Source organism: Mastacembelus armatus, chromosome 13, assembly GCF_900324485.2.
Source record: "Mastacembelus armatus chromosome 13, fMasArm1.2, whole genome shotgun sequence".
Taxonomy (NCBI): Eukaryota; Metazoa; Chordata; class Actinopteri; order Synbranchiformes; family Mastacembelidae; genus Mastacembelus; species Mastacembelus armatus.
In genome coordinates, this window is record NC_046645.1 from 580548 (window position 1) to 592413 (window position 11866).

The 11866-nt window shown below is 42.7% G+C and overlaps 1 protein-coding gene and 1 non-coding gene across 2 annotated transcripts; both read left to right on the plus strand.

Annotated features, from left to right (window-relative positions):
• The first annotated feature begins 921 nt into the window (after nt 1–921).
• Nucleotides 922–994, plus strand: trnak-uuu (transfer RNA lysine (anticodon UUU)). Its single transcript has one exon. It is a non-coding gene; the product is annotated as a tRNA-Lys (tRNA).
• A 444-nt stretch (nt 995–1438) lies between these two features.
• On the plus strand, nt 1439–11604 carry LOC113145014 (solute carrier family 25 member 36-A). The gene is made up of 7 exons (XM_026331347.1): nt 1439–1831; nt 3392–3556; nt 4802–4879; nt 5911–6011; nt 8064–8130; nt 8215–8504; nt 8599–11604. Exons 1-7 carry the CDS (start codon nt 1791–1793, stop codon nt 8790–8792), a joined length of 936 nt encoding a protein of 311 aa, XP_026187132.1. The 5' UTR covers nt 1439–1790; the 3' UTR covers nt 8793–11604.
• Nucleotides 11605–11866: the final 262 nt, after the last annotated feature.

Consider the following 11866-nt stretch of genomic DNA (forward strand, 5'->3'; position numbering starts at 1 on the left):
AACACACACACACACACACATATATATACAGTCGCCCATCGTAAATGCACAAAGAACTTCTGTATGACATATTTTGGTCCCATATACCAAAATGGATTGAGGCCAAATCGGTCTGTGGGTAGCAGAGTTTTCCCAAAGTCTAAATTCATCCTATCATTTGTGTCGAGCATATGATTAGTGGCTATGTACAGTTGCAATAACTGGTTCTTTCTTTTGAAAACTTAGTTGATATTTGTACCAACTGTTGTAATTAGAAAGTTGGCAACGTCACTGGCATTACATGGGCAGATACTGTATGTTGTCATAGCACGTTGCTGAAGTGAACATCATCAGGAATGCTGACTGGTATGTTCATCTACGTGCAGCTTATTGGAGCCTAATACCTACATGCTGGAGACAGGCCTTCACCTGTCACAGTGTATGTTGCTTAATGCAGGTTCTGTTGAATTACAGGGTTGGTCAACCTTCTGGCCTAACAATTACTTTGGAATAGTGAAAGTGAAAGTGACTTATGTGGCTTATGTGGCCAAGTATGGTGACCGATACTCAGAATTTGTGCTCTGCATTTAACCCAATTCCAAAGTGAACACACACACCTGGGCGGTGGGACCTTGCTCAGGGGACTCACCTCAGTCGTGGTATTGAAGGTGGACAGGGCGCTGTCTATTCACCCTGTGCCCCTGACCTGAGACTCGAACCTGCAATTTTCAAGTCCGACTCTCTATCCATTAGGCCACTGCCCCCACCTAGGCATGCACAGACTTGCCCCCCCACCCATAGGTGTTTGATAACACATCCTATAAATTATGATAAAGTATAAACGTAACTTAATTTCCGTGAAATGACGAAAATAATAAAATAATAAAATGCGGTTTGAGCCAAGGCGTTCTAAATAAAACTCGGTACACACGAGTTTTCAGGGCCCGGATAGCTCAGTCGGTAGAGCATCAGACTTTTAATCTGAGGGTCCAGGGTTCAAGTCCCTGTTCGGGCGTATAAGCTTTTGAAGTCTTAAACATCTTTACTGTCGCGTTACCGATAAAGACACTGTCCGTGACAACGTGTGATCGTGACAACGTGTGAATCTACGGTGTTTCTGCCCGGTACCTGCATCTCTAAATGAAAGCGAGGTGCCTTATGGGAGTTCCTTCAACAGGCCCAATAGGAAACATTGACGTATCTTTACAAACAACCACAACGTGTCTGGCAAACGTGCACTGAGCTGCGTGATTAATATTATTTTTCCAATGTAACCCAACAAAATAAACGTTAAGATATGTGCACGTTTCTCCAGCCACATCCTGATCGATGGTCTCTGCCCTTCAAAATAAAAGCTCTATCACGTGAAAGGGTATGTTAGTGACGGGGGGGGGGGCGGCGCGTGGGCCGCCTCAGCCAATCAGCTTCTCTGTTTGGCGTGACCTGCGCCGCACGGCGCTCAGTGAGGAAAAGTACGTCAACGTGAATGGGGTCGCGTCCATAGTCTCAGCTGCTGCTACAAGACCGAAGTTAGCCCGGCAGCATCACCGACAAGCACCTTATGATGAAGCATCGTCCTGTCCGTCGAGGAGACGCCCCGAACCGTCACTCCGATACCGAGTCAGCACCGGAAACCCGCTGGCGCTAAGCTAGCTGAGTTAGCAGTTACATCCCCTCGTCTGTTTTTTTTTTTCCACGCAACTGACCTCTACCACAACACAGACGTACTGGGCACAATCGGCGTCGTCACATCCCAGTTTCAACACGTCTGCTCCCGTTGTCCCTGTCCCGGCTCCCGAATATGATCCACAATGAGTCAAAGAGACACGTTAGTTCACCTGTTTGCTGGAGGGTGAGTTACCTACCGGGGCCGGTTAACTCGGGCTAACCGAGTGTGCTAACCGGTGTAGCCGCGCAGACTGGGATGTGTCGGTGGGTTCGTTATGTTGGGATTTGGTCAGTGAGCAAATGTTATTAGCTTAACATCAGTGCTAGCGTCAGGCAGCTGGTCCGTAGGTGCTGAGCTGGACGTCACAGGTTAACGCTGACGTTACAATGGCATTGAAATGTAATCGGATTGAACAAAACGTCATCAGATGTAGGAGTCACATATTTCTGTATAGTCTTTGTTTGCAAGAGGCCGTCGGGGCTAAAAGTGAGTCAGTCCCTCTTTCGCTGTGACACTGGTCAATTAAAACCGACGTGGGCAAATTGCCATTAAACGTGACTCAGAAAAAATAGCGTTGGGAAATCAGAGATTCGTTTATGACCCGATTTGACAATGCAGCATCTACACTGTCATGTAGACACGCCACGTCCAGCTTTTTTTCTGGCACAGAAATTATGTTAATAGCGATGCATTTATACCAAGTGTGATGTAACCACAGCCTGGAAGTGGTTATAGACAGGTACTGCACATACTCCTGACTTTGACAGACAGGTCTCTATTATTTATCAATTGCAGGCCATGGCACAGTCACTTTGCAGACCCATGCCACAGGCAGCGTATCCTGGTAATGAGTTGAGACATGCAGTTTGTGGTAGTAAGTTTGGGCCTAAGTGAGATCAAGTCTGACCTTTTTTGCTTTGCCAGTGTCCTGCTTGTGTGTCTGCATGACACCCATTGGTTCACCTGCCAACACAGACAGGAATTGCTGCCTCCACTTTGGTGCTTGAAAATGAATATAGCTACTTTAAATGCTGCTGTTCTTGTTTTCCTCTAGTCTAGACCTGCTCTGCTCAACACAATCTCATCACGTTCACTTTCTTTATGGGGTCCGTGTAGATCTTGGTTTTGTGTTCTCTCTAAACAGTCTTCCTTATGTAGTGGTCTGTCAGGTGACTTTTCTGAAATACCTGAGCTGTGTCTCAGCTTATATCCTTGATGTAGCAAGGCTGCCAAGTTATGGTTGTCTTAAGATCCTGGCTCACTGTTTTGTAAATCTGTAAATGGTCAAATGAATAAAATAAATTCTTTTGGTAAGTAACATCTCTACAAACATCTAATATCTATATTTATTGAATGGTTTCAGTGTTAGACCCTACTCTCAGGTTTGCTAAACAAAAGACAGTGAGTTGTTATTTTATAAATCTTTATATGAAAATACCTGTATCTGTGAATTGGAATGTGGTGTGGCCCTGAACAGAAGCTTTCTGTTGTTCCCTAAGAAACACAAAGCATTCCTCACTGGCTCTCGCTATTCCCACACTGTGCTGTTTCTTGTCTGCATGCCTGGGATCTTTGGAATTCCACTAACCACACCGTTAACTAATTTATTTATGCAAGAAGATTGACAACTACGACCATCCTGAATGTTGTCGACCTTCAGGAGGGCCCTCAGCTTCTGCCAGCACAGACTGGTGATTGATTGTTTTCTCACCTTCACCTTTTCCATCCCTGCCTTTCTGTCAGATGTGGGGGCACGGTAGGAGCCATATTGACTTGTCCACTGGAAGTAGTGAAGACCCGTCTGCAGTCATCCTCCATCACCCTCTATGTGTCTGAGGTTCAGCTCAGTACCGTTAATGGGGCCAGTGTGGCCCGCGTGTCCCCACCGGGGCCTCTCCACTGTCTCAAGTGAGTACTCGGCAACATTTATCACAGTCACACTTACACAACTTTCATGCCCTAGTTTGTGTTTTGTATACGTCGTACAAATTTTTGCTGGAACATAAATCTTGGTAAACATTGCTAGGTTGTGGTCATTATTTAACCAAAATAAATGGAGCTGTTCATGTATGTAGCTCGTGGTTCCTCCTCCCTGCTCTCCCAGAGAGGCTTGGCTGCAGTGTCATGGTTCCATCCTCAGCAGGCAACATGTTGTTGTTCATGATCTCCCCTCAGACTAAATAGTAAGCACAGAGTCCTGTTGAAGCGAGTATCCCTACATCTAAGTATTTGGAAGAACATTCAGCTTGCAATCAAATGGCATTGTTGACGTGTTGCAGGCAGCAGTACATGAGGTAGTATCATCAAGGCCAGATAGAAATTTTAAAATGTTCATGTGCCCTGTCTGCACATTGCAGCCATCTAAGCCAAATGTGCCACAGCAATATTTAGGAATAATAGATCACTGAGATGGCTTTAGGTTCAATCTTACTGTTTGTCTGTAAAGTAGCTCACATGTTTGTGAAAACATTGTGCAGCTTGACATACTGGTTACCTGCATAACTGGTCAGGTTTTCCCTATTCCCTGGATACTGGCTAATGTTGTCCAGCCCCTGTTCATTATCCCCAGTGATCTGAATGTATTGGACAGGCCAAACAACTGACTACGGGTGATTTTTCTAATTTTAGATCCCTGCTAGTTTAAGTGCTTTGAATGTAGGCTAAAGTTCCTGCTGGAAGCGGTGGATGGTTCATGTGAGCTTCAAATTCTGAATGTGATTGTTTTTATTTATTTTTGTCTAAAAAAATGAATGTGTTCATTACATTTCATTGCAACCTACTTGTATATCAGTTTAAGCTTTGACTTGATGGTTATTTTAGCTGAAAAATAAGGAAGAATCAAAAACAGTACTCATGCTGTTATTACATATTCATACCAGCTCTTTAGACAGTCTGGTTAGTTGTTTTCAAAGTATCTTGCCTTGGGCTGTGTTGTTGAATGGACCAACTCACTGTTAAAGAAGTAACTTGTATTGTTACCAGATGCATTTGGAAATTTAATTTGAACTTCAGTTGTATATTAAACAACAAGAAACCAGACAACACAGGTCGACTAATGTGTTTCTGCCTGTTTTACATAATATTTTAAATCATGCATGTGGTCTTGTTGGGTGTTAATGAATATTTTACTTTGTGTTTGTGGTTCTTGTTTAGATTGATCTTGGAGAAAGAAGGGCCTCGTTCCCTCTTCAGGGGCCTGGGCCCAAACCTGGTGGGTGTGGCACCTTCCAGGTAAGCTCATTCAAGGGTTTGACTTATATCACTAAGCATATTTCTTGATATTATTTTATGCTTTGGGTCATTGCACATAAGGACAAATAGCTTATTTTCCATAAGAACAGGTCCATAGCTGTATTAGGCTTTACCTCCTTGGGCTCAGCTGCACTCAGCCATAGCTGTGCTTCCAGATGAATGCTAACATGATTATGTTAACATGAGCATCAGCATCCTGTCATTTGGGATGTGGCATTAAGCAGGAAAATGGGCATAAGATTTGTACTGATAGCAGTGTTTCACGTGATACCGCCTCACCTTATGTCCACTTTGCAGCCAAACGGTCCCACCGACCTGTTGTTAATAATCAGATTTTCACAGCTGACATTAACCATCAAAGCAGGATAACAATCTGACTGCAGTTAGGTATTAACATATTACAGCCACTATCATTAATTACCATAGTAATTGCAGGAACAAACTGGTGGCAGCTGCTGAGGCTGCAGCTGGCAGTGGCCAGTGCTAAGCACATGTAAAGTGTTTTGTTAGCATGAATGAGTGCTGATGTAGTGGAAGGCAACAAGGCCTCCTGAGCTGTGACGCACATTTAAAGGTGAAGGCACAGACAAATACAGACTTATGTGTCTGACAATAAGGCCGAGCTATGGCTGCTAGAGGGGAGAAGGCAGAAACACTTGTATTCAGTCAGAGTATGAACATGCTAATTATGGCCTTTTTAATTAGTGAAAACAAGTCAAGCTAATTAGGGGAAATAAATAAAGACGTGCTTTGTGTACTGAATGAACTCTTTGTCTAACAAGGCTGGTTTGCTAAGACTGTTGGTCCTGCTCTCTGCTTTTCATGTAATGAATGTTTAAGGCTTATTACGCTGAACCTGACAGTTTTACTTGTTGTTGATGTAGTAACCAATAACCAAACTGGCTACAGGAGACACAGTCGACTGGTACTCATTAGTTTTCCTCTAAAAAAAAAAAAAAGACATGCCATGACATGTTATTTTTGTCTTCTTTTTTTTTTTTTTACAATAGAGCAATCTACTTTGCTGCTTACTCAACTGCCAAAGAGAAACTTAACGGTGTGTTGGAACCTGACTCCACACAGGTACACATGGTTTCAGCTGGAATGGCAGGTAATTATATATCTGATGTCAAAAATTAGCCCTCACTGTCATGTAATACGTTTTAACCTGCTGTAACGTTTCCAGCATGCTTGTCAGAAATGCTGAGAAAATGAGCCTGCTGTGGATTAGTGTTGGTAAGCTTAGATATATATTTGTTTAAAGGGCAAAGTGTAATGTGGGTGTTGTATTACTGGTGTCAGTCTTGGCAATTACAGTGATCCCTCTGAGGAGAACAAGCAGTAGTAGGACTTGTTCGTGTTGTTTGATTCAGAGAACTTGGCTTTTGAAATACAGCAAAGCTTGACAATCAGTGTAAACCAGTGTAAACCGTGCCTGAAGACCCTGTGTATTCAAAAACAAGCCCGTCCTTTTTACTTGACCTTTCCCCCAGATGTATAAGGTCTCCTACCATAGCAGCAGGTAAATGAAAGGGTGACCTGTTCCAAGACGTACACACTCCTTTATTTATCGCTTTGAAGACAAGATTACGTTATCTGCTCGTCACAGATCCACTATAGAGCACTGAAGTATTGATGTCAGTCAGTCAGGCAGCTACACCGACTGTGTGTTTGGTGTGTGTTTGGTGTGTGTGTGGGTGAATTTCATGGGTTCACACTTTAGCATACCACCTTCAACAGCAAGACGAGGTCAGTATTTGTTAACACACATCTCTCCACTGGCAGTCCACATATTGTACTGGGCTGTTGACAATCAGGAAATTAATCTCGTCTGTGCAATGACACGACACCCACAGCAGGAGTTAGAGCGGCCCTTTACCTTGGCAACAATGGACGCACACCGTACAACACTGTACAAAGATGACCCCAAGCTAAAACAGGGTGTCAATATTGGTTTTAGATCTTGACGTACGAGTTTTGTTCTCACGGCTTCTAAATAACCAAACTTGCTTTGCAGCGTTGACCTTACATGAAGCAATGCGCCACCACCGCAACTGAAATTTCACATTTGTAACGTGAGCACCACTATTTGTGCTTTCTACGCTGCACACACCCGACTGGGGCTAGTATGAACACATACAGTGATGTCATTGTGCAGCAGACCAACACAGGCTGTTTCCTTAGTGCATGTGCAGCAGCCGGTCAGTTAAGCTGGAGAAGAAGCATTGCTTCATGACTTTTTCATGAAATATTGGCTAATTTAAAAAGTTACTTCATGGAAACTTGATGAATGTGAGAAGGATATAAACATAAACGAACAGCCGTCAACTGTATGTACAATATTTCTCATCATGGTGCAGTAGAAATATAAAGTGGCATAGAATGGAAATACCCAGGTTTGTACCTGAAGATATACAGGAATTGAGTAATGTACCTATTGCTTTCCACCACTAGATATATCCATCCAGTGTTGGTTTCAGTTTAGAATATGTGTCCAATCAAACCTGAAAACGTACAGCTATATTCTTCCAACATGTGCCTTTTGCTGTCTCGGTGGTGGGATAATCACACATGATTGCTAATGAATATGATGGGCTAAATCCTCTGGGATAATGGGGGAAGTGGGGAAGTGAAATGGTTGCATGCCGGTCATTTTGCTACACACAAGCCTGTGTCTGTTTTAGGCTTTTTTTACTCTACCATAGCTCTCTTCTCGCAAGGGCATGAGACCCCGCACCACCAGGGGTCTCTAGCTGCATCTGTGAGGAGTTACTAGGGTCTGCGTGAGTACTCACCACAGATCTGTGCTTTTTGAAATATCTGGTTTTCCTCTTTCTCTCTGCATTTCTGTCCTCTACTCCCTTATCATCTAGGTAATTGGATAACTGGTAACTGTTTAACAGCTGTTTGCACAAGACATACAATAATTATGACGTTCAGTTGCTCTCCTACTAGCACACGTAGGATAGGGCCTAAATATTTCTCTCTCTAAGCTGCGCTTGTGACTTTACATTTTATTAAAGGAATGTATTTGTTGTTTTTAACTTTACCAACATGACTGCAGCTTAAAGAACGTTTTTATCTTAGCCTAGAGTGTTTTACACTTGATAATATATGGAGATTTTGAACAAAATGTAAACCTGTTGTTTTCTTTCCTCTGCAGGTTTTACAGCTATCACAGCAACCAATCCAATATGGCTCATAAAGACCCGTTTACAATTGGATGCTAGGTAAACATGACACTGGGGTTGTAGAAATGGGCGAAGTTAACCTTGTGACTTCTGACTTCAAAATGTATGTTCTTGTCTTCTCAGAAATCGGGGCGAGCGCAGGATGAGTGCGTTTGAGTGTGTGCGGCGGGTGTATCGGACAGATGGCTTGCGAGGCTTTTATAGAGGAATGTCAGCATCCTACGCTGGCATCTCAGAGACTGTAATCCACTTTGTGATTTATGAAAACATCAAACGGCGCCTGCTGGAGGCCAAGGCACCGCAGAACATGGAGGAGGAGGAGGAGGCGTCCAAAGATGCTTCAGACTTTGTGGGGATGATGCTTGCTGCTGCCACCTCCAAGACCTGTGCCACAACTATTGCATATCCTCATGGTGAGTGTTTGTGATGAGCAACACGCTATTTTTAACCCGTCTGGATTACGGTGATTTTCTTTTAATCTTTCCGTCTTCTTTCCTTCCTTTGCAGAAGTTATCCGCACCAGGCTACGTGAAGAGGGCACCAAGTATCGCTCCTTCTTCCAGACTCTAACGACAGTGCCCAAAGAGGAAGGCTACCGCGCCCTGTACCGCGGCCTCACCACTCACCTCGTACGACAGATCCCCAACACCGCAATCATGATGTGCACATATGAATTTGTGGTCTACCTCCTGAATGGTTAAAGTCTTCCCCACCTTTTCGACAGTATGTTTAACCCTGACCCTGTTAGGAGATGGAGGAAAGAGAATGAGAGTGACTGCACTCAGCTAGGACAGCAACTTGCTTGCCAGAGAGATTAGACAAGGAAGGCATGAAGAGCTTTGTCTCAGTGACAGGATCAGTTGTTTAGAACAAACTGGGAGATTTCTTTTATAAGCAAAGGGTCTGGCGCAAGTAGGAGGATCAAAAAGGTCCTCGTGTTGGTTTGTGGATCTGGGTTTGGCAGTGGCAAAGAAACGGTTGTCCTATTTTAATTTTATTCCATGTTGCTTGTGCAAGATCGGAGTCAGAGCGCTAACAAAAGAACCTGATTACAGTATATTCAGCCTTTAACAATACTAATAATTAAAGAGATCAGTAATTTCAATCTTTACTACGTTGTGGATATAAGACCATCTCCAGCTGTTTGCCTTGTTGTCACACGGATGGTCAGATATAAATATTAGTATCGTGCAGTAATCCCTGCATCTCTGAAGTATCTGTCGAGGGTTCTGAAGCTGGTGGAACAAGGAGAAATCGGCGCTTGAGGCTTGGTGAAGTAGGATAACACAAAAATAAGGTAGAATACAGGAGGGAGGTGGGAGATACCCTGCACCGCACACGTGATGTAGACAATGATGCAGTAGGAGCAGCGCTGCTTGACCTCTCAAACAAAGGACATGTAGTTATACACTGGTGTTGTGTGCCCTTAGTGAACCTTTTCCATACGGTGAACACAGACATACCTCATGGTTTTTGGGACCTTAATGCTGGTAAGACAGACATGCACATGCATTTACCGATCCGCTTGCCTTTTGCAAGTGACGTCTGCATAATGACCTTGATCTATCACCCTGTATGTGTGTGTGAACTGTGTGTGGAAGAGTAATCACTAAGCTTACGGGGGGGGGGGGTGTCACCAAACTAAACCAGAATATGACTACGCTCTAACTACTGGGATGTAAATAAAGAGAAGGAATAACTTTACTAAAGGCAAAGAAGCTTAACTCTGACCCATGTTGTGATTTAAAAGTAAATACGGTATAATTAACATATTAACAATTTGAGAAATTGATAGATATTTAAAATATCTACATAAAGTGATTGTGTTTCAAACTATCTGCTCCGTTATGGCGAAATGCAAGCATTTCCTGCAGTTTGTTTAGAGGAGGGGGATTTCCGTTGTTGTTACCTTCTTCTCAAGTAACGTGTTTTTCTAGCACTTTTCAATGTCCACTTTTAGAATCCTCATCTCATTTTGGAGAATCCAAGCTAGTTTTACAGGCGAGGACAATCCTCTTCAGTTTACTCTGCAAAACATACAAGGTCTAGCCAGTGTGCTGGGGAGGTGGCCAGGAAGGTGCACTTCATAAGCGCACATTCATTAAATGCAGACCAGTGTAAAAAATATTTTTAAAAAATGTTAAGAACTGTTTCGTCGATTCCTTTCTATTGTTCGGTTTTTGTTTGGGAAAAACAAAATCACAGCATTAGAACAGGTTAGAAGACTGAAACAGCTTTTTGTGATTTGTCTGTGTTTTATGTACAATGAATGTCCCTGTCATGGAATGGAAAGGTGCTTGCTTTCTGCTTTACATACATTTGATTTTAGCATTTTTGTGTCATGTTTTAAACTGTACAAACTGCAAAATAGTATTTTGTGTCACTCGAGTTATCCTAGCAAACACTGAAGTAACTTCCCTTTTCTGATAATACACCCTGGACAGATCACCAGTCCATTACAGGACTGACCCGTAGAGACGGATAAACACTCACCCTCACATTCACATCTACAGGCGATTCCCAGTCACCGGTTGACCTATACCCAACCTACGTGTCTTTGGGCTGTGGGAGGAAGCGCAGCGAGAACACAATATGCAACTGGACTATGCCCCCTGCCCTAACAGCTTTTTCCTTTCTCTCGACTGAAACGATTGAACTTTCCAGTTTTACAACAAATGAAGGAGCATTAGCCTCATTATACGAATCTTGTCAGAGATCTGTCACTGCTTACAGACAGTACGACCAACTCACACTATGGATGTAGTGAGTCAAAGCTCCATCATTGACAAATAGTAAGTGGAGATTTGTGTTATCACTTTATTGGCTACACTCATTAAAACAGGATTGAGAGCTTGAGTTGAATGGACTGGATAAGCTGATTTAAGGGTCATTTGACCCTAACAACAGCAAGTTAGTGGCATTTATCCATGTAGAAAGGTTTTATTGTCACGCTTGTGAGATATTTACCTGTTTATTCAATGCAAAATGAATTGGATTTTGACGGTGCTGCAGACAGTTATAAACAGATCTCCATTACACACCAAACTCCAGAGATAAGTGAGAAAGTCAGATTATTTAATTTTGCATGAAGTGACACTTTAACTGTACATTTCTATGCATCTCTTGTAGCAGTGTCTTGTTTGTCAGATGATGTGTTTTTTCCCAGCATCCCATAGTCATCCTTTTTCCCATGCACATTTGCAGTGTGTGCCAGTGAATGTGTGTGTGTGTGTTTAGTGTGTGCTTGCTTAATGACAATCACATGTCATTCAGTCATGTCTTGTGTGCAAGAGACCATGGGACCATAGGACCATAGGTGTGTGTGTGCACTTAGAAGAATAGCTGCAAACAGTGTTAGTTTTACCTGTTTAAGTAAAATCGTTGCCTTTTTCTGTCACACTTTTTCCCCTGTTTTTCCATATTGATGAGCAGCTGTGCGCCAGCCGTTTATGCGTTCTGTCGTACATGTTTTTGTAAAACAAAAAGTCAAATAAAATGGAAAATGCAAATATATTTAAGTTGTGCTTGATACAGTGTTTGTCAGGTACTTTGACACATTTGAACTGAATGAAAATCATGATTCCCTTTTATTTTCTCCCATTCATTTTCATTTTTTATTTCTTATTGCTCTGTATCATCGTTTGACCCAGTGATGCTTTGGGTTTAAGACCAGTTGTCTACATTTCTAGAAACCTGCATTTTCTTTTGTCTTTTTGCCACTTAGGAAAGACCTAAACACTCAACTGGAAACTGTGACTTCTGAAATGACGCAACT